The following is a 22,881-nucleotide window of genomic DNA, read 5'->3' as shown; positions in this document are numbered from 1 at the left end:
GTCCTGCCCGCGTTGGCCAGAGTACATGGCTGGAGTGCAGGTGTGAGGCAGAGGCTGAGAGGACAAGAACTCACTTCCACGCTTTAAGCCCCGCATTTCCGTCGCTGTCCCTGGAGGACTGGACTGCACGCGCGCAGCTGAATTCCGCGCAGCGTTGGCTGTAGTCTGAGGGTGGCTGTGTGGCGCGTGAGAACAGCTGGGATGCGTGGCCTTGCGTCCCGGTGTAGCTCCTCTCCACTCGGCTTCTCCACCCCCTCACTCTCTCTCATTCCCTCCCTCCTCCACACCCCCGCCCCCGGGACCGACAGGCTCCCTCTCCGCACCGGCCAGAGAGTACACAAAGCGGCGGGTGAGGGGAAGCCTCGCAGGCGTGCACCAAGCAGTGAGATCACTGGCGTTATAAATATCTCAGTGCCAGTGCCGAGATCCGTTCGGGTGGCCTCTCTCTCTGTCTGTCTCTCTCTCTCTCCCCCTCTCTTCCCCGAGGCTATGTCCACCCGGTGCGGCGAGGGGGGCAGCGCCAGAGGCACGCAGCCGCGCGGGGGCTACAGAGCCCAGACTCAGCTCTACAAGATGCACTTAGGACCCCCGCGGCTGGAAGAATGAGCTTGTCCTTCCTCCTCCTCTTCTTCAGCCACCTGATCCTCAGCGCGTGGGCTCAAGGGGAGAAGCGCCTCGCCCCCAAAGGGCAACTCGGACCCGCTGCCACTAATAGGAACCCAGGAGGCTCCAGCAGCCGCCAAAGCAGCAGTAGTACGACGTCTTCTTCCACCTCCCCCGCGACCTCTTTGGGCAGCCAAGGAAGCGGCTTGGAGCAGAGCAGTTTCCAGTGGACCCCGTCGGGGCGCCGGACTGGCAGCCTCTACTGCAGAGTGGGCATCGGTTTCCATCTGCAGATTTACCCGGATGGCAAAGTCAATGGCTCCCACGAAGCCAATATGTTAAGTAAGTTGCTCGTTCTCCAGCAAAACCCGCCCTAAGCGGGTGGCCAGACGTTCGGGAGGGACAACTGGTTATTCCCTGGGCCACCGGTTCATCTTCTGAAGCCCCGGTCCCTGGGACCCAGCTGGCTCTCAAACCAGCTTGGCGGGTGGGGTGGAGATGCGTTTATATGGAGCGCACACACGTACCCGACTCGTGGGTATAAGGAATGGCGATTCCTGAAGTGTAGGCTACGCGGAGGCTGGTGCGCAGAGATAGGCACCTTGTTTCCAGTTTACCCTGGTCCCAAAGAAGAGCCTCCAGCCTGTGCTTGGAGAATAAAATCTTCTTTCTTCTCCTTCAGTTTCTGTTTACTTTCTGCTTCTGTTTACTAGGCTAGCATTGTTCATTAGTCATCAAAGTGTATCCCTTTTCCTTACCTATGACTAAAGTTATTTTTTTTAGAAGAATCAAATCTCACATACTTCCAGAACCACCACCCAAAACCCCAAATAATATATAATTTGTGTTTATACATATACGTATGTCTATTATGTATACATATTTACTCATTATATACATATAAAATATACATGTATATTCTAGGAGAGACCAGACATCCCCTCTTTGGAAGAAGACAGTGATCTGGAAAACTGGACATCTTTAGAGAGGGTGGAGTGGTATATATTCAAATTATTAGCTCTAGAGTTGGGTTTAGCAATGTTTAGCATCTTGAGATCAAGATCAAGAGTGGCCAGTCCCCAAGGACAAATAGGGTAAAGTTCTTTATTTTAGAGGAAATTCAGAAAATGTTCGACTTGGTACAGGTTCAAATTGTCTAAGGATTTATTGTTAAGCCAAGTTTGAGATTTTCTTTGAGTTTTCTCTTTAGGTATTCCTTTTTCTGCGTTGACATTTCTTTTCTCTTCCTCTCTGCCATTGCAGACCATCACCTCCCTCCTCTGCTTCCTTTCACACCTGAAGGCAGTTGGGGGTTGTGCGCAGGACTGGGGCCATCTCTGCCCGGCTTTTCCTCAGTAGGGCCAGGTTGCCCTTTCAGCAGGGTTAGTCTTTCGGGTAGAATAACAGCCGGAGCCCCGAGATACTAAGGAGAGGGTACATGTCCAGGAGATAGCTCTGCGAGTGGTCACCAGGCTCATGAGTGTACTTCAATCTCTGCCTTTTGTAAATTTCATTGTTTTGACCACATATTGTTTTCCTTCTGCCTAGAGCAATGCCTGGCCCACGGAAATTGCCCACTTGATCTGCTGGGTGTTTAAATTTCTCACTTAAGGATGAGGAGACTGAAGCTGTTAACTTGCTCCGTCTCAAACCCAGGACCACAGGGACTATTAGGCTTCTTCTTTCCCACGCTCCATAGGAGGGTGGGCGCCACAGCAGGGTCGGCCTTCGGAGGAGCCAGGTTAGAGGTGCCCACTTTGGTGGGGTGGCCGGCTGACAAGCCTCATTCCTGGGCTCAGGCGGCCATGTGGAAAAGACTGGAAGTTTGCTGGGGAAGAGGAGCGGGTGGACGCCTGCCCCCTACCCCAGACTAGTCACTCGGGCTATGCAGCTCTAGCTGACTGTGTTGCATGTGGTGAGGTGGCCTGGACACGCGCAGGAGAGAGGCCCCCCATATACGCCCCAGCCATCCCAGGGCCTCCCACACTCTTCTCAGAGGAGCCTGGTCCTGGGTTTGAAAGTTCATTTCACTCTTATCAAAGAACTCACCATCTTTGGTGGTAGGGTGAAGGGAAATTTCCTGAGATTTAAGGGGCAGCCAGAGTTAAGTCTATTTCAGTATTTCCATTTGTCCTTATTCTTCCCACGAAACCTTTACTCCTTCAGACATCAGAGCTCACTCCCTACTGCTGGGAACCATTCCTCCTTTATCTTACACGAAAACCTTTTCTATTCTGTTCTTGTAGTTTATTGAGGAAATTGGTACCAACAGAGGATAACTTATGTGTTCCCAAGGGACAGACCCAAAGTTAACATGCATCAGGCAGCAGTTGGATCCCAGGGGAGTAAAAGAATGTGTCTGTGGTGGGTCTCATATGCTAGGGAATCTCTGAAAAACAGACTTATTCTCAAGACATTCACCCTCTTCTCTTGGAGAAAACATATAGACATACTGTTTGTAGCTTAGGCCTTGCCCAAGGGACAGTTGTAGAAAAGCATAGGAAGGGAAATGAGAACAGCTCAACAAAGAATGTGTTCAGCTAAAAAAGATCTTGAACAATATATTATTTCCAAGATTCAATTTATTTTAAAATCCACTTTAAAAGGTATCTACAAAAGAACAGGGATGTTTCCTAAGCAGTAACTGAAAGAACTTTCTTTCAACTAACAATTTCTTAATTCATTCCAACTTACAATAAATAGCCTTTCAGAGTTCAGTCTGTATGTTTCACATGGCATGTGATCATTCATTCATTTATTATTCATTCATGTACCTAGGATACCTATCTCCCCCAACTTAATATTTTGGTTACTTTTGGACTTGTTGAGGGATTGTTTTATTTTGTTTTTGGCTTCCATAAGTTTTTGTCACAGAGGAAACAATAACTGAAGTATTCAAATCATGGTGATTGTTCTGCTTCGTGATGTCTAAGTGTCCCATACTACTCCATAAAATTTTGCTACTGTTGATTCATGAAGAATTTATGGAATACCTCATATTTACTAGGTAATTTGGAAATTTAAAATGAATCTCTGCTTCTAGGTAGCTGTGAAAGAGAAACAGATGCCTAATTACCTCTTTAAAGGTGCAGCACTTGATGGTTTCCTGACACACATAAACTGGGTCATGGATTGCTAGTTAGGGTGCATGAGGAAGCATTTGTCTAGGTCTCACAGGGGACACTGCGAGAGCTGGGATCATAGAGGACAATAGAGGGTACATCAGCGCTTTACCTGATCACCTAGCTCTACTGTGTATGAGTGAGCAATGACAGAAAACTTATTTTTGTCACAGCTTGCTACTTCAAAAAAGTCAAAACTTTGCCATAAAATTGTTTTCCAATAGGTTCTTTTAAACTCATAGTTTTCTGTAATATATATACATATTACATATATATGAAACATATATATACATATATTTCTCAACTCTCATTTGCCATCAAAAATTTTGCAAACTGTGAATATTTTCTAGTTTCCCCATCAGAAGTACACACTGGCCATAAATTTTTGAAACATAATTTGTTTAGTTAAAGTATACCACTTAATATATTCTTAGCTTCTCTTAGACAATAGTTATCCCACGTTTTGAACACAGGGAAAAGAATCAAGCTCATTGCACATAAACTCTTATTATGAGAAAATACTAGGGAAAAATTAAGAAAAATAGTGCAAAGATAAATGTGGAAATCCAACTATTGAATAGTAACAAAAGCTTTGCTTTAATTTATATTTGGTAAAATTAGTTTTAATACAATGTATCTGCTGACTTAGCTTGGGCCATTAAAGAACAGACAATTGAGTAATTGTTAATTTAAGGAGTGAAACTTTAAGGTTACGACTACAGAAAACCAAAGTTTCATATAAAATATCAGAATTCCAACCATATATTTTGGTTAAACTGAATCCTCAGTTTTCCTGATTTTTAGAAATCTGAGTTCACTATCATTTTTTTCTGTCATATAGGGTCAACCTTTATAGAGTCACCCAAACTTAGACAAACCAGAATCTCTATCTACTGTATAGAAAAACTCAAGTAGAAATATCCTGTTACTAATTTAATCAATGAAGACAGCTACACTGGATATTTTAAGACTCAGATTTGATAACCAAGTGACATATTGCTGAACACAAAGAGAGAAATTTCAGTTTTAAATTATTTTTCTTTGTGGACTTTCAGATGGGCTGTTGAAAGCTTTTGAATACATGAACTACCTGTGTCTTACTCACTAGGTAGGAATAGAGAGAAAAGGGAGAAGAAGACTACAAAACTATATTAGCCATGCTTAATAGAGTTTTTTTGTTTTAAAAATCTGGAGCATACTAAAAAAATCTAGGTGTATATTTTCTTACTGAAATACAGTTACTTTGTAATGTATGCCTACGCTTGTATGTAAGTAGATGAAATAGTGTGTATATAATCTGAGAGACACCAAGTCCTTGCCTCTTTCAACCTAGATGCCAACCCTAAAATTCCACTCAGAGAATTTCTTCTGTGAGCACTGGCCTTTTCTTTTGATCCTCTTAAATGTGAACACCCTAGGAAATATAATACTGTTGTTTGTATTTTAATATGAATTGATTTATACTGATCCCCTTCCTTTGTCAGGAGAGTACTAAAACATTTTTCCATAGACATGTGCATATGGTGTGTTCTTGAAAGGGAAAGAGGGATAGTGAGGAGGAAAAAAAAAGTCCAATTTAGCAAACATTCACTGACTACCTATGACCTATGATCTGTGAGACACATTTGGACTTAACACACTTTTGCTTAAGGATATTATCTTGGCATCCAAATTGTAAATTTCCATCAAATGTATTAATACTGACTCCCAATAAGTATCAGGAAATTACTGAAATTAAAAAAGAATCCGTTGCAGAGAAATGTTTCTTAGGATTTATATATGTGTGATTTAATGCACATAGATTTACTATCTAGAATATTATGTAGAAAATCTTTAATGAGTTACTGAGATTTATTATAGTAAAATCTTAGTAATCTCTTGAGGGAGGCAAGAAATTGAATTGTGGGGCTTATATACTCTGTTCTAATATTTTAGAAAAAAAAGACATTGTAAAATTGCTATTGAAATTACTTTGGAAATTCTGAGCTTACCAGCATTCATAATATTATGCCATAATTACATTAAGACTTAGAAGATCATACCAAAGTTGCCTATGTGAAAAATAAACAATTGTTTTATCTAATATCATTTTACCATGTATTCCTCAAAATTTTAAGTAGAATAATTATTAAAAGTATTTTTAAGCTTTCAATTAAATATAATTTTCTTAAAATTAAAATATCCTTTTATTTTCAGGCACTCTATCATTTGAATACCAGAACTTAAAAGAAAAGAAACCCTATAGTATATAATAAAATAATAATGTATTATTTCACCTACCCCATATATAAAATTCATAACAATGCCAATTTTGCATAACATGCGTACACACAGAATGTACAATGTTAGGAAATAAGTTAAATGAGTGAAAATGGGTCTTTCTTAAAAACAGAATGTTAGTTGTTAGAAACCAATAATTTACATAAGCAAATATTTATAGAACCCTTTTGTTTTGACCTCTGGAATATCAGCATGCAAACACATATACTTAATGAGAATTCTATCTTTTATTCTGTCATGTATTTTTCACTAATATACAATGCATTTGCATTTACAAACCAAGTCATTTTCCAGAGAATGGAATAAAACACCTCTAACAATGTAGAACCAAGGGGACATTGGGGGAAAGCATGCAACCAAGTCTCTCCTAGGAACTCCATATTGTCTCTTTTGAAGCTGCCATTCCAATGTTCTCCCTGTCTCACTTTTTAACACATTTACACAATATTCACAATTACATCCCCCATCTCTCAGATATCTAAAATCCATTAATGCTGTTGTCGAGATCATTCTGTAAGTTTGATAGAAATATAACTTTGTATCAGATTTCTACTTATGTTTTATAAATATTATTAAACCCCCTATATCTTGGAGTGTTTTTAACTATAAAAGAAATTCTGAGTGCTTCAATACTACTTGATAAAATGATAATGCTTCTAAATCTCTGGATGCACACCATAGTTATAATTTATATAGCAAGATCTACTGTAAATAGCATTTTTGAAAACTTTTTGCCAAAAAATATTTGAAACAGCAGTTTCTTTAGCAGTTTACTTTTCTAAAAAGCAAAAGTTCCTTTTAACAGTTTTTAGTTTTTTTTCTCTTTTAAAGAACTATCTGATAAATTGGTAGCTGCAGTTTTCTTGAGATGTGTTTTATTTATTCTAGGTTAAGAAAACTTAGTTCTGCTACTCCCTCCACCCTAAGATTTCTGACCAAGTATTGTACAGAAATCAATGTGAGTAAATAAGTGGAAGTACTTATTACAATTATGGGTCTTAGCTCACATTGTGCAACATCAGTGTTCAATAAAGATATTTATGTGTTTTTACATACACACGTATATCCATAATATGCTACTTTATTTCAAAAAAAAATCAGGTGAATTTTTCTATTCCACAGAGTCCTACTGAAATCTTAATTATTATATAGTATATGCTGAAAGTATTATAGATAGAAATGTAGAGATATTTTCCCTTGTTCCTCCCATCTTTGTTTTCTTACTTTCTTTCTAAGGTGGGAGATAGGTCCTTTGTCCCTTTGTAGTACCAGCGAACTATATTATTTTGTCTTTTTTTTTTTTCAATTTGATGTAGGCAATTAACTAAAAGCACGATGTTTTTTTTTCTTGCTCATGTAACATATATGAAACTATAATAAACAGTCAGGAATTCCAAGTATATACAGACTGAGTCTCAGTTTTAAAAATGCTCTACGAATTGTGGTATATGATTCGTTTGACCAGTGGATTTGGGCTTTCAAATTTTTATGGGAGACAAAGAGACTTTGACATGGTTATACTAAATATAAGCATTAACATAATAAAAATACTTCATTAAATGTTTTCCCAGAAAAGTCATTCAAAATGCAAGATATCTCAAACCATAATCCATTAAACACTTCATTGAGCCAATAATCCCAAATGATTTATAATGCTTTTAGTGTCTTGTTATGTGTAATCTTTAAATAAGCTACTCACTAAATGATTGAGTATGGTAGATATTGATTTGTATTCTTATAATTATGATACTTTGAGAAGAGAGATTTTTAATGTAAGTATTGTTTTCAACAGCTTATGCTAGTCTTGAGTACAAACTTTTTAGCTTTAATATTAAATAGTGCATTATCTCCGATAGAAAAACAATACATGAGAATCATTTTGAAAAATATTTTTAAAAGTCCTTCAATTCCTTTAGAATTTGAAAAGATTCCATTATCAAACATTATTTTCTAAAAGTGACTTCTTTGTAAAAAGAATTACTAATGAAGCAGAACTACGTTTTTGAATCTTGATATCTATCATTTTAAATCAATATTTTATTGCTAGCCTTCTTAAAAACATAATGAATATCACAAAAATATTAAATACTTTAAAAAATCGAATAAGCAAAGAATGAAAACAATTTATGTAGAAATTTAATTCTTCACAATGGTATATGGAGGAGTCTGTGTTTTATTTTGGGATTTCTGTCATCCTAGGTATTTTGGAAATATTTGCTGTGTCTCAGGGGATTGTAGGAATACGAGGAGTTTTCAGCAACAAATTTTTAGCGATGTCAAAAAAAGGAAAACTCCATGCAAGTGTAAGTAGAACCACTTTTATTTGTTAAAGGTGTTGTGGAGATTTCACATTGGTAACATGGAATGAAGTGACTTTCTAAATTAGTAAGTAGGTAGGACAATTGGCCCAGAACTTTATATTTTTTGCTTTTGTAAAATTATATGTACATTTAACCAAAAACATTGTATGTGTTTTGTAAGTAATCACGTAAATATTTTATTTACTTGAGAAAATAGAGTCTGCAAAGATTTTTAAGCATAATTGCATTTGAAAATAACACTCTTAAAGCGATTGTCATTATTTATTTCCTAAAGTGGTCCAAATGAGAAGAAATGTTACAGAAATAATATATTATGTAATATTTTAAATTTATATGTTCATGATGGTTGTCTGTGTGTATGTGTGTTTAGTTGACCATGTACTTATTTAATTTTACAAGCTATTCATGATGGCAAAAATTGAGTCTAAGTAATATAACATATTTTTTCTTTTTATAAGTAAATCATTTTTATTGTTATTCTAGTACAGTCTTCCCAATTTTCCCCCTTTGTCCTTCTCTCCATCCCACTGCCCACTTCCACAGTTCCACTGCTGTCCATATCCATGAGTACATATTTTCATTTAAATAAGTACAGAGGGAAAAAAACAATAATGAAAACACTTTGACCTTTCATAGAGAAATTTTATTTGATCCATTTGCAAAATTTTTACTTTGTATTTTTGTTGCATCAAAAACAATCCTTAAAACTATGAGGGCTTAATTTTGCACTCATAAGCACTTTTTCAGACCATCCATACATTTTGTAAGTAATTTAAAAATTATAGACTTCTGTGCTTTGTTCCAAAAATGTTGATTACTTGGGAAGCATTAACACATTTTAAAGGTAATAAAATATGTTTAGCTTAGTTTTCCTACTCACAGATTCTGTTAATTTGTATCAGTACATATGCATAGCACATAAAAGTGATTTATGCCTTTTCTGTAGTGTACTAAGTTGTTTCTGTTTTGTAGATTTTACTTACTTAATTTTTAGAGAGAGGAAGAGAGGGAGAAAAAGAGGGAGAGAAACATAGATGTGAGAGAAAAACATGAATTGGTTGCTTCTTGTATGTACCCTGACCAGGACAAAACCCGCAACCCCGGCTCGTGCCCTGACCAGGACTTGAGCCGGCAACCCTTTGCTGTGCAGGACAATGCTCCAACCAACTAAGCCACACCAGTCAGGGCTAGAGTGTATTAAGTTTTGTCACATTAAATTATTTGAAAAGACAAGTCTTTAATGTTAGTCCTTTAATTCTCATTAAATGAATTGGAGATACATTATTTTTCCAGTGTTCAAAATATAAAGTTTTAGTTAAGTGCAATCAATTGAAATTTACTATTTATGATTTTTACTTTACAGTCCTTTAAAAAATTCAATGAGATTCCATTTGGTTCAATGTGTAAGACTTTCAGTTTTCCTTTCCCTGAAATCTAAAAGTGATTTGTTAAATATCTCTTAGAGGAGGCAGTAGAATTCAAGCTATTTCTATAGTTATTTGAGGGTTAAATGAGATAATACATATAAAGCTTTTAGATTAGTATTTGGTACATTGTAAGTGCTCAACAAATATTAATTATTAGTCTAAATATAATAAACTACTGACCTTAGTTTATTAAAATAAATAGAAAACCTTTGTTAACTTTTTAAATCACCTACTACCAGAATTATAAAAAGATTTACCAATTTCATTTTCTGGAGTGATTGTTATATTCCAGCAAGCTTTAATATAGTATTAATAAAATAATTACTTTTTGAATGTTTTATTATTTTAAGGAGAAAATTTCTGCGCTGCTTTGGAAAAGTAGGACATACTACTTTATTTTTTAAATTTTGATTAAAAAAAAATCCACATACAGAATAGAAAATAATTGACCAAACATCTGCACAGAATAAATTTTTCTAAGTCAACTCTAAAGTTATAAAAGATTGAAACCTTCAAAATCAAAACATCAGAATAATATGTGGTACCTGTGAAAAAAACCTTTCTCCTACACTTTGTTTTGGGTGAAAATCTTGATTTTTAAAAATATTCGGATTTGTGCCCTACTACATGCAAAAAATAGACTAAATGTAAACCAGCTTAAGGACAATTGCCACATAAAGCAAAGTGTTACAAATAGATGCCAATTAGAAAAGTCAGACTGAGAGGTTAGGATACATGATTCCTGTGTCAAAAGCAAGTAACAAATTTCCAGAAATTTGACCCAAATGTCTAAGGATGGCTGGCTGAAATAATGCAGATAATGCAAAAACAGCATCTGTTATTCTTTCTCATCTTGGCAGGCTAAAGTTATTTCATGGAATAATGACTTTTAACAGTACAAAGCAAGTCTTGCTCTTGTCACTCACTGAAGCTCTTTGATATGAAAGTCATTCTGATGACTTTGAGCTGAATTGTAGATAAAAAATTAAGCCCTACGATTAAGTGGATTCTTTTTAAACCAGTTGTCTAAGCCCACTTTCTCTTATCAGAGCTTTTATTAGCACTTTTTTTTCTAGATGGAAGCCTAATTAAATTATAAAGTGATTTACTTTTATGGAAGTTGAATTTAGAAATAGTATTAATCCTAGCAATGATCAGTTTTAAGCCCAGATGGTTTCTTTGCTGTTATCAGTTTCTGTTTAAACAGGTTGAAAAATTGTTCTTGTAATTTTAAATATACTTACAGTATTTGATGTAGTTGTCTTACAAATTTGCATCATCAGTAAAAATGGGTAAAACCCTTCTACTTTCAGGATTAAATGTGTAACTTGTGATTTATTTCAAATTAATAATTACGAAGAGGCATTTAATGAGTATCTTTATTACCATTTTGAGACACACACATACACAACAGTAAGTCCTCAGTGTCATCAGTAAGTTCTTGGAAACCACAATTTTAAGCAAAACTATGTATAAGGAAACCAATTTTACCATAAGCTAATTGATAGGAACACAAGTTAATTACTATGGGCTATCTCATCACAAAACATCACTGAGCTTCACATAAAGACTCAAAACACTTCTAATATTAATCATGGAAACATATGTGAGCTTTACATACATTTAAGAAAGATTCATGAGAACAAGTAAGAGAATTCTTTTCCAAGCCGCTTATTCCAGTTTATGTTGCAGGTGTCCAGAGCCTCTTCCAGGGTACCAGGTGGGAACCCATCCTAGGCAAGACGCCCTTTGCATCAGGATACACTCCCACACACCCACACTCACTCACACTGCTACAATGTATACATGCCAGTTCACCTCAAGCTCACACTTTTGGGATGTGGGGAAACACTGGAGTCCCTGGAGAAAACCCATGAAGACTGCACACAGACAATGGACTCAGCCCAAAATAGATGTTTTTCTCATCAATGTTATAATAAAATGATGTTGAAAGAAACAACCTCATTCAAGGATGTGTTGTGTGTATAAAATCATCACACATATATCTTAAATTTACACAATGTTACATCTCAATAAAACTGAGAAAAATTTTAAATTAATGAAAAGTAATTTTGGAGTTTTTGTCTACAAAGTAAATGGTACTAAAAAATGCAAAGTGTTCATATAATTATGGGGAAGTTAAATCCATACTCTATTGAAAAGTATTCATGGATAATTGTAGATTTTCAACTTGGTTCTTAATAGTGACAAATCAGATTATTAAATATTAGTTACTAGACAGAGATAAGGTATTTGCAGACTTAAAAAAAAACTCTTTCAGTCATATTATTTCATTACAAAATTTGGTGAGGAAGAGTCTCAGAGATATTAAATATTTTTCTAAGTTAACACAGTTAAGTTATTGAACCAGACCTATGACTTTACAGGTTTTAATGCTCGGTAGGTAAAAGTTAGAAAAGCGATATCCTGTTTTGTTCGGAACTAGTTACATTATTTTCATTTGTCATCTTATAGAAATGAATAATTTCATGATTTAATAATACTTTTTATATTACATTTTAAAGGATGTATACTGTGGTTCATCCTTAGAATATTTCACTTGCCCTCCCTCTTCACACCACCTGTCTCTCTCCTTCACTCATTTCAAGCTTTTTTTGAAATCTTTTAATCCCCATCTACTTCTGTATTTTCCAATACTTGCTTTTAAAATCTGCAAAGGAGGGGACATGTCCACCACTGAGCTTATTACTGAGTTTTACAAATGTTGGTTATTTGATGTGATGATGACTTTTATAGGGAATCTCTGTCCAGATGAACTTTCAAAACAGAAAAGACATCTGTTTTGTTCACAGAAAATCTTCATTTAGAAATGCTAAATCATCAATGGACACAAAGATGGTAAATAGTTTTATCAGCCCAGAATGGTTAGACTTAGGCAACATTTATTCTGATTTCTTTTGTGTGCTAAGTTTGTCAATCCGGTAAGAAGTTTTCTTTGAACTTCAGCCATCTCTGTACACACTGCTTCCTGCACTCATTCAAGCTACAAACACCTGCCTACTAATCTGCACACAGCTCTTAAAACCTCTGCTGGTATACTTTCAATATATGGTGCAACCCAATTCCTACCAGGAAGGTTTTTTCAGTATGTATTCTTTACCAGGATGAAGGTGTATGGTCTTTACAAAACATGTTGGGAATCATGGAGAGTAGGAGAAGAAAATTGCTTCCCGAAGTCATGGGGGTTAGTTAGAGCCCCTGCTATGGCCTCTTTCTCAACTCGTTCCCAGGCTGGGATCACTTACAGAACTGAGCATCCTCTTATTTCCGCTTCTGCCCCTCTGTCTGTTCCTGCTCCTTCTTGACACTGTTCCTGCTCTCTCCTTAGGTTTGTTGTCTTTATTGAAAGTCCCATTGAGAGCCTTTCTGAATTTATTGGAGGTGGGTCCAAATGTAAGAGGCTTTGAGTGTGTAAGAGCACAATTAGATGGTGTCGTTGTACTTAACTTAAACTGTATCATTACACTTCATTTTCCTATTCCTTGGCTTTATCAGTTCTGAAACTAGGAAAATGCAAGTTACAATCTATTGTGATGGTTGAGCATTTTAAATGAGATAATACATATAAAACACTTAGAATAGTGTCTGGAAAGTATATCAACATTTCATGTTAAAAAAAGATTTTGAATTTGCAGGCAGCTGTTGGATGATCCTCAATCTCCTCTCTTAGAAGACTTTCTGATTTGGGGGTCAGGCAGCTGTGACCCCGCAGATATTTAAACCATTGCCAAATCCTATTTATCATTGACCTTTTTTTTTGAGGTCCAAACTTTTCATGTATTGAGAAGCCCCTTATCTCCTGAGTTTTTCCTTTCCCAAGGAACCAAATTTGAAAGCAAAATTCCCAGGCTCAATCTCTTAAAGAGGCAAGGATTTCCAAATGCTCATAATCTCATAATTCTTTCAGAACCCTATTGTGCATCTTCTTTTTTCCTTCCAAAAATGTAGATCCCAAAAAAGGTGGTTATCATGAATTGTTCAGTCTTTTCATACAGTATGCATGATAGCTCATTGCTTATTGGGGACAAATATTTTAGCTTATTTTAAAGATCCAGACAGAAGCATGTGGTGGAATTATTTTTGTTTCTCAGGGTTTTAGGAGATCATGTTTGGAAGGAAAGCTAATTGCAGAGTTTACGAAACAGGCATGGAATGTGTGCTTGATCAGCCCTAAGCAAGGACGAGAACGTCCTCTTTTCCTGGTTTCAGAGGGTGCCAGCTGGCTTGCCCGGGATGAGAGTCTGGACTGGACTTCCTGTGCTGAGCAGAGTGGGGAGGAGTGGGTGGCCCTAGAGTTGGGCATGTTAACTGAAAAGGGAAATGGAGGCTTGAGCAATAGTTACCATCATTAAAAAATTAACTTATTAAGCACTGCACTCTTCCCGTCAAGACCATGAGCTACATAAAGACACTCAAACAGAAACTTCCCTTGCCCTTTAAGAGCTTTCTATTTACATAGTAAAGGTGAATGTATAGTAATTCAAGCTCAAAAATGGGTTCAGATTCTGCCTTTGCAGTAAATATCAGTTTCCCCCCTTTTTTTCCACACAGTGTAAATCTGGTTAGAGGACCTATTTTACTGAGGAAATTTGGTTGTGAGGAAATGACGTGTAGCTTCGTAGATTCAGTTCAGCCTAGAGAGAGAGACGGTATTCTATTTCTCTGATGGTTTGGGGAATGGCACTTCGTTGTCATCAGTTTTTTAACAGCGAGCAACTTCAGAGCAAGTGAAACTATAAAAGCCTAGGGCATGTCCTTGGGATGTATGGTCTTATGGAAAGAGCTTGGATCTAAGAATGAGAAGATCTGAGACTTAACTCACAGGCCTACCCTGGCACTCGATAAATGTGGGGCTTTAGATGAATCATTTTCTTTACATCTCTAACTGGAAAATCAGAGAAGACAATCTTGATAATAATGGAGTTATTGTAATAATTAAATAATATATCTAAAATACCTCCATAGCCCAGCTTTGGTAAGACCATTTGAAAGAAAACCTCTGTCTTATGCTCTCACCTCACCTGCATCAAAATCACATGGGGTGCTGGTTAGGAATGCAAATCCAGGGCTGCACCTCAGACTTACTAAAACACAGCCTCTGGAGATAGGGCCTGGGGAATCTGCATTTTGAGCCATCACCCTGGGTCAATTGATTTTAACTCAATTCATGAACTTTGGAGGAGAAATTCTATGGTTAGATTTCTTCACTACATGACATCCGGTTGGTTTATTATTATACCAACTTGTGTGTTCTCTTGGTTGCTGAATATGAAGAACTAAGACATAAAATAGACAGGTGGGCAGGGCCAAGCAGGAAATACGGTCACGTGCTGGAGATAGCAGGGTACGGCTACAATGTACCCATGTGAGACATGCTACAGTAAAGGGTAAAAGTGGTCCCCTGAATGCTTGGAACCCTGTTCTGAGGTACTCTACTTGGGAGCAATTGGAGCAGGGTCTGGCTTTCAGCCTTCACTCACTATCAAAGGCAGGTTCCTTCATGCAGGGAACATCCTACACAACGTATAAAATAGCCCGGGATAAAGGCATCGGTCAGGGGCTGCGCCACCGGTGGGAGTAGGGATGGGAACAAAGACGCACTTTAAGGGTGCAGGGAAACCAGAGGCAGCGATGCTCACAGCAAGGAAACTTTGCTTAGAGCACGATTTGGTCTGTAATTGTTTTTTATTACAGTCTATAATAATATTTTAATTACTTAATAATCTTATAGCCTATAAAACATTTTAATTATTTATATTTGGTTAATTATTTCTTACCTTTATAAAGTTTAAGGGAAAGAGGCAAATCAAAAAAAGAAAGTGAGGTAAAGAATTAAAGTGGATTAAATACCCAGCAAACACCAAGATTTTTACTGGTGTTAGTCTAAATTAACCCCTGTCTATATACTTCTTACACAGACTGCACATTTACTTTTCTAGTTGCACGTAGTGAGAACTGGTAGTTGTTTGGATAGCCTCAACTCACTCATTACAAGATACTCAATTGTCATACAACTTGATATTTACTGAAAACAGAACTATGTTTAAAAGAGTTTAGAAATAAAAAAAAAATCATTTCAGAAAGCCATTTTGTTTGGTTTAAAGGACCCTCAGATTTTAATAAACCAGAATTAGTCTTTTATGGAATATCCCGGTTAATTTGATCTGTCTTCTAAATATCCATTGTATCCTCACCATGTGAAGAAATGAGTACAATCAAGGCAAAGTGTCCCTCTGAGTCTAAGGTTCTTGTTTTCTTTAATACTACAATAGTTTTTAAAAAACATTTATTTATTTGTTTATTTATTTATTTATTTAAAGAAGGGGAAGGGAGGGAGAAAGAGAGAGAGAAACATCAATAGGAAGCAGCTCGTAGGTGCTCTAACTGGGGACCGAACCCACAACCCAGGCATGTGCCCTGACCAGGAATCCAACTGGTGACCTCACTTTGAGGGATGATGCCCAACTAACTGAGCCACCGCTGGTCACCGTGTTTTCCCTTCTATGTATAATTTGGATATTCAAGCAAAAATAGTTTGTTTCATTTGTTTAGTCAATTAGAACTACATTACATTACATAGAAATGAGCTGATTTGAATATTTCATTTTAATTATGCAATTATGGCTTATTGAATGTAACTTTTTGCAGTTCTAATTACTATTATTTTTAAGTTTCTTTTAAATTATAGTTAACATACAATGTTAAATTATTTTTGTGGTGTAGAACAGAGTGATTCAACATACATACCTTAAAAAGTTATCACTGCAATAAATCTAGAAGCCCCTGACACTACAGTATACATAGTTATTACAATATTAATGACTCTATTCCCTATGTTCTACATTACATCCAATGCCCTGGCTGGTTTGGCTCAGTGGATTGAGCGTCGGCCTGCGAGCTAAGTGTCGCTGGTTTGATCTTCCAGTCAGGGTACATCAGAGAAGGAAAACTCTGACTCCAAAAAACCTCCGCTGCCTTGCGGTATACCTCTTCAGGGGAAAGGCTAGGGGAGTAAACCCCGACAGAAAATCCGGAGCCGGAGTCCCTAAGGCGGTTTGACGTTGTAGTCAACACCGGCAACTCCTGCGGCGCACCTGAAGCCAAGCTGTATTGACTCCGTCTTTCCCTTGGACCCTTCAGCTGCGAAGAGAGGGGGTGTCTGCTGCATGGGCAACAGCAGACCCTCCATATCACCCTGCCCAGGCTCTGTAGCTTCAGCTTCACTGGAGAGGACACTCCAGCGTCATCGCAAGATGTCGATTCAACATGGGAGGAGACAGATACCGTGTCACTCCCGAGTTGGACTGCACAGCCATTCTCGGCGGTGCAGATAGACTCTTAAGAAGCTACACCATCGTCTCTCGAGACGGACGGCTGCCAACACGACATTACATCCCCATTAATAGTTATTACTAGTTTTTTGCTTTTTCATTGCATTAACTGGGGTGACATTGGTTAATAAAATTGTATAATACAGCATCTGTATATTTTATTGTATGTTCATGACTCCAAGTCAAATCTCCTTCCATCACCATTTATTCCCCTTTACCCTCTTCTTCCTCCTCCCATCCCCTTTCCCTCTGGTGATCACCATACTATTGTCGTGTCTATGAGGTCTTTTTTTGTTGTTGTTGTTCTTTTCTTAATCCGCTGTTTTATCCCCCTGCCCCCTACCCTTCCCCTCTCATAGCTGTCAGTCTGTCTGTCTGTTCTCTGTGTCGTTCTTAATCCCCTTTCCCTTTTCTGCTCAACCTCCCACCCCCTTAAACTCTTGCAAGCATCAGTTTGTTTCTTTTTCATTTTGTTTGTTTATTTATTTTGTTTCTTAGATTCCACATAAAAGTGAAATCACACGGTATTTGTCCTTTTCTGTCCAACTTATCTCATTTAATGTAATACCCTCTAGCTCCATCCATGTGTCACAAATGGCAAGATTCCATTCTTTTTTATGGCTGAGTAATAGCCCATTAAATGGAAGTTGTTTTTAACTTACAAGATCAGGGAGAAATTAAAGAGAAAAACATAAATAATTTAATTCAACAAAGAACATGGGCAGGACAATGTGTATATTGTTTTCCTTGTAAAAGTGGTGGCTAGAACAGTGCCTGGCATGTAATACAGTCAATAAACATTGTTGAATAAATGTGTGAAAAAAAAAAGAATTTGAAACATAGATAGGAGTGCTTTACAAACATTTTAATGATTGGTTTTCTTGTAGTGGTCAATGAAGGTAGGACAATGAGGGTCTTGGCTTCAATATCTTATTTGAAATTTGATTCCCCTGTCCACTTCACAGATTAACTGTAGAAAAAAGTCTTTATATCAACTTCACTTTTTTTATGGAAATAATACAGTTCTATTATTTTGAAAGTATTAATTTTGTTAAAGGACTTTTTATAATTCTAAAGAGATTTTTAAAATTAAAAGTAGCCTGAAAAATTTATTATCCAAAATTGTGTAATAGTAAAGTTACATATATTTAAATTCCTGTAGCTAAGGCCTATGCTCTGCTATAAAGATGCTCCATGCATGATTTCTGAGACAGAGCTGCACTGCTCAGGGTCACAATGTTGTCAAGAAGGCTGACAGGAGCAGTCCATCCCTCAAGAAGAAACTAGATCTCCAGATGAAAACACTCACTGAAATGTTTGTTTCAAATGGTTCTGTTCCATTGTAGCTGGAGGAATTTTTCAGACAAAACATTAAATTGGAAGTCAATTAAGAAAGCCAAAACAGTCTGACTGCTTTTACTCATGTCTTAATGTGGGATTTAGAATGACTGAGTGACTGCGAGTGGTGTGCGGGTCCTCAGATTGTGAACATTTCTGTCTGTCTGGCAGTTAGGTGACCCTTGAGAAATCCAGAACCTGAACAGCCATCTTTTATCTTAAGAAAAAAGTTTTTAAGCATGACTCTTGAGGAAGAAAAGAGAAAGTTTTTAGATTAACTAATTTTAGAAGGGGGCATCAGTGGGCTTTCATTCATATGAAGACTCTAAGGTGGAATTGCTATAGGTTTCATTCACTGCAGGGCGTGTGTGTATGTGTATGCCACACCAATTTTAAAAAATGATGTTTTTTTCTTTATCTCACTGTCAGGGAAAAAATAATTTACATAATGCAGTATACTTAACTGTCAAAATTGGATAAAGCAATCACAACTATCTGTATTTTAGGAAAATGAATTTATTTTGTGAAATGGGTAGAAGTCAGGTCAAGGTATAATGTATTATATATTTTTAAAAAGTTTTCAAGTGTATTTAGAGATAAAATATTTGAACCAGAGTAAATATACCTGCTACTTTTTTTTTAAATTCGCACTTAAGGACATTTTTTTTCCCATTGCTTTTTAGAGAGAGGAAAGCAGAGAGGAAGGGGGAGAAACATTGATGCAAGAGAGAAGCATCGATCTGTTGCCTCCCATATGCACCCAGAATGGGGATTGTACACCCCTGGACTAGAGAGGATAGGCATCTTGACCATGCTTGGTCCAGGAACAAACCTGCAACCTCGGCATGTGCTCTGACAGGAAATAGAACCCACAACCCTTTGCTTACGGGATGATGCTCCAACCAACTGAGCCACACTGTCCAGGGCCCTGCTACTTTTTAAAATGAAATTCCCCACACCTTTCTAAAATGCTTATCCTTTTATGTATCAAGAAACATTCCAAGTGGCTATAGCTTTTACTTTGAAATAAAACTTTGGGATTATCTAATTGAATCAAAATAACATTTAAGTCTGTTAAAGAGCTAGGCAGCCACAGACAAATCTAGATTTGACTTGTAAGAAAGTATTTTTAATAAAAATATAGGAGCAATCAATGTGTTTTTCTAAAGTAATGTCTGTGTCAGCCTTGACCTAGATGTAGGCTATAGGTTATAGAATGAGGAAAAGCCATAGGTGGTAGTTCTTTAAAACACTGGCTTCCAGCCTGCGAAAGAGCAAATCCAGGGAATCACCCATAGACATGGGGATGTTCCAGATATATAGCTTCATAACCCTGAAATAAAGAGCCTCACTGATTGAACTACATTTGAATGTGAACTGTCACAATATGGAAAATGTGCTGCTGGAAATGATCTGAAATTGGTTGGCTTCTATTGTCAATTCTTTGCACAAACAACATTCCATGTGGCCATATCAACAAACAGATCTGTGTAGATTCCTCACGATGTTCAGACTTCCAGATTGGTGTTGTGATCTATACTTCAGAGAAAAGTTTGGCATTATTAGAAAAAAGCAAGAACTTTTAATTCTGGTATAGAACCTCCTGGTCTGATATAAAAAAGTATATCATATACAGTAGGTCTTCAAATAATATCGCTTTGTTTAATGTTGTTTCATTATAATGTTGATGAGGGGGAAAAATAGATTCCTGGTCCTGGCCTCTGTCTGTGTCGAGTCTGCCATTGTTCCCTGTCTGTGTGGGTTTTCTTTGGGATTTTAGTTCCCTCCCACATCCCAAAGACATGCCCATGAGGTGAACTGGCATGTCTAATTGTCCCAGGCAGCCCTTGGCCCTGGGTTGGAAAGAAATTCTCCTACCTGTTTTTATTAATCCTTCTTAAATGTCTGTATAGATCACCTTTCTTTCTTTCCATGTTTAAATATTAGAAGTATTTGATTTTTTATTTAGAAGTTTGGTGTTTTTATTTTTGTTTTGATAAGAAATAATACTGGAAGAACTTAACTCATGTTCATATCAATTAGCCTGTGGTAATATTGGTTTCCTTATATACCTTTACACTTAAATTCTCATTTTCCAAGAACCCATCAATAATGTTAAGTGAGGACTTACTTTCTCTGTATTTAGTGTTTTAATATATAGGCATAAAATATTTGTTATTTTCAAGTCCAGAAATTCTATACAAATGATGCTCCTTGAAATTGTAAAACCTAGTGGTCCGGTTTAGAATTGGAATTCTAATTCTTTGCTGGGGGGGAGGTTGTGAACTCTTGTGTTTGATGAAAGCCACAGATATTTTTCTTAGAAAAATATTTTAATTCTAACACTAGCCCTATACGTGTAAGGACTACAGATACAAGGAGCTTAAAGCTAAGACCCCAATAGGCACAACTGGGATCCCATGCTCAGGCTATTCCCCTATATCATATTCCTTTAATTCCTTAACTAAGCCATTTCAGAGCTTGTACTGCCCTAATTTATCAGCCTCATCTCTTACTCTTTCTCTTGTACATCTTAAGTTGAAGTTACACCGAATTACTTATAGTGGTGTCATGTTGACCTGTGAACACACTGTTCCAGCTCCTCTCCCTGAAAATCCTTCATCACCTGACTCACTACTTGAAGACTGAGCTCAAATATCACCTTTTCTGGGAAGATTTTCCAGTTACCTTCCCTGCTACCTCTGTCCTCTTAGATTCCCTTCCTTTACACTATCATTGTACCCTCTTCTTATCACTGTCATAATTCCATTTATATTTATCAAACTGCACTGTGACAGATGATGACTTGTTTGTTTTATCTTCTATTTCTACTATTTCAAAGGCAGATATTGTATGTGTGTGTGTGTGTGTGTGTGTGTGAGAGAGAGAGAGAGAGAGAGAGAGAAAGGTAGATACTTGCCTGAAGTGCTGCTAGTCATTCAAAATGTAATTTTTTTCTTTTTCTTCCTGGCATTAGATATACTCTTCTGTATCACCATGTGAAGATATATTTTTTCCTAAAAGAACTCTAACACATGCAATATTAATAGGGCCATATGTTACCCCTGTCTCAGTACCATGAATCATACTGATAATACTGAAGAAACATATTCCCATTTCGAAGGAATAATATGACCCCACTTCTCTGAACATGAATTCATGTTTTATTAGGCAATTATTTCTGAGTAATATAGTTCTATTTTCTTGATGACTTAAAAGAGAAAATCTTATGTTATAAGTTAATTTTTTAACTACAAATTTCAAAGCAGTAACAATTTAAATATATTAAGAGTTCCTATTATCATTTTTATATACATTAAAATTATTTTACTAAGTACATAGTAAATAGAAATCAGCATTATGAAGATGAATAAAGTAAGACTATAGAAACAAAATAGTAATTTTAAAGTGACTTTAAAAAGCAATTGTTTATAAAAGAGAGTGTAATAAGAGGGCAAAGGTAGATAGAATTCTTGTTTTTTCTTTATAGTATAAGACCTCATTTTATTACATGCTGAAAATATTATTGCTACTTAAATTTCTTTCATGTCGTTGTTGCTCCTTAGGCCAAGTTTACAGATGACTGCAAGTTCAGGGAGCGCTTTCAAGAAAACAGCTATAATACCTATGCCTCAGCAATACACAGGACTGAAAAAACAGGACGCGAGTGGTACGTGGCCCTCAACAAAAGAGGAAAAGCTAAACGAGGCTGCAGCCCCCGGGTGAAACCCCAGCACATCTCTACCCACTTTCTGCCGAGATTCAAGCAGTCTGAGCAACCAGAACTCTCTTTCACAGTTACTGTTCCTGAGAAGAAAAAGCCACCTAATCCTGTCAAGCCAAAGGTTCCCCTTTCTGCACCCCGGAAAAGTCCCAACACAGTGAAATACAGACTCAAGTTTCGTTTTGGATAATGTTCACCTTGGCCTTGTGAGAAAGCACACTTCTCCCTCAGGAGTTTCTATAGGTGTCTTTATAGATCTGAAGAAACAGTTTTGGACACAGCTTCAGTTCTATTACACTGTAGTGAAGTCAGGTCATTTGTTTCAGTGTGACTGAAATAAAACTGTTCTCTGATAGGAGCTGAACTGGAATTCTTGGTATAAATACAGGGAGCACACTGTTTCAGTTCAGGAAGACATAAAGCCTTTTGCTTTATGCTTGGTACATACTAGGACTCTGTGATTTCAAAACGTTAAACAGCGTGGATGATGTATTTTTCTGACTTTTACATATCAACCCAAAAGAATACACATGATGTTTTTATTTTTGGTTTCCAAAGAATATTTTGAGGTAGATAAAATATTTTATTAACTTTTGGTGTTGTTTTTTTTTTTTTTTTGTTGTTGTTGTTTGGTTTTTAAAAGTACCTCTGCATTGAGCATATTTTCTTACTTTTATTATTTTAATTAATATGACAATCGGTTTAATGAATTAT

At 36.8% G+C, this 22,881-nt stretch overlaps 1 protein-coding gene across 1 annotated transcript; it reads left to right on the top strand.

Moving 5' to 3' along the window:
- Positions 1 to 359: 359 nt before the first annotated feature.
- On the top strand, positions 360 to 22,677 carry FGF5 (fibroblast growth factor 5). Its single transcript, XM_090268085.1, has 3 exons — positions 360 to 945; positions 8,205 to 8,308; positions 22,010 to 22,677. Exons 1-3 carry the CDS (start codon positions 603 to 605, stop codon positions 22,355 to 22,357), a joined length of 795 nt encoding a protein of 264 aa, XP_090124211.1. The 5' UTR covers positions 360 to 602; the 3' UTR covers positions 22,358 to 22,677.
- The last annotated feature ends 204 nt before the right edge of the window (positions 22,678 to 22,881 follow it).

The sequence above is a fragment of the Furipterus horrens genome, unplaced genomic scaffold, assembly GCF_987537825.1.
Source record: "Furipterus horrens unplaced genomic scaffold, mFurHor1.1.pri manual_scaffold_2, whole genome shotgun sequence".
In the NCBI taxonomy this organism is placed as follows: domain Eukaryota; kingdom Metazoa; phylum Chordata; class Mammalia; order Chiroptera; family Furipteridae; genus Furipterus; species Furipterus horrens.
Note: the sequence above shows the minus strand (reverse complement) of the source record. Positions and strands in the feature narration are given on the sequence as shown.

What these genes read in the sequence shown, in the direction of transcription:
- FGF5 (XM_090268085.1), top strand. Translation starts at nt 603, where the DNA reads ATGAGCTTGTCCTTCCTCCTCCTCTTCTTCAGCCACCTGATCCTCAGC. An exon ending in CCACGAAGCCAATATGTTAA is followed by an intron (nt 946 to 8,204) that starts GTAAGTTGCTCG and finishes CTGTCATCCTAG; the next exon opens with GTATTTTGGAAATATTTGCT. An exon ending in AAGGAAAACTCCATGCAAGT is followed by an intron (nt 8,309 to 22,009) that starts GTAAGTAGAACC and finishes GTTGCTCCTTAG; the next exon opens with GCCAAGTTTACAGATGACTG.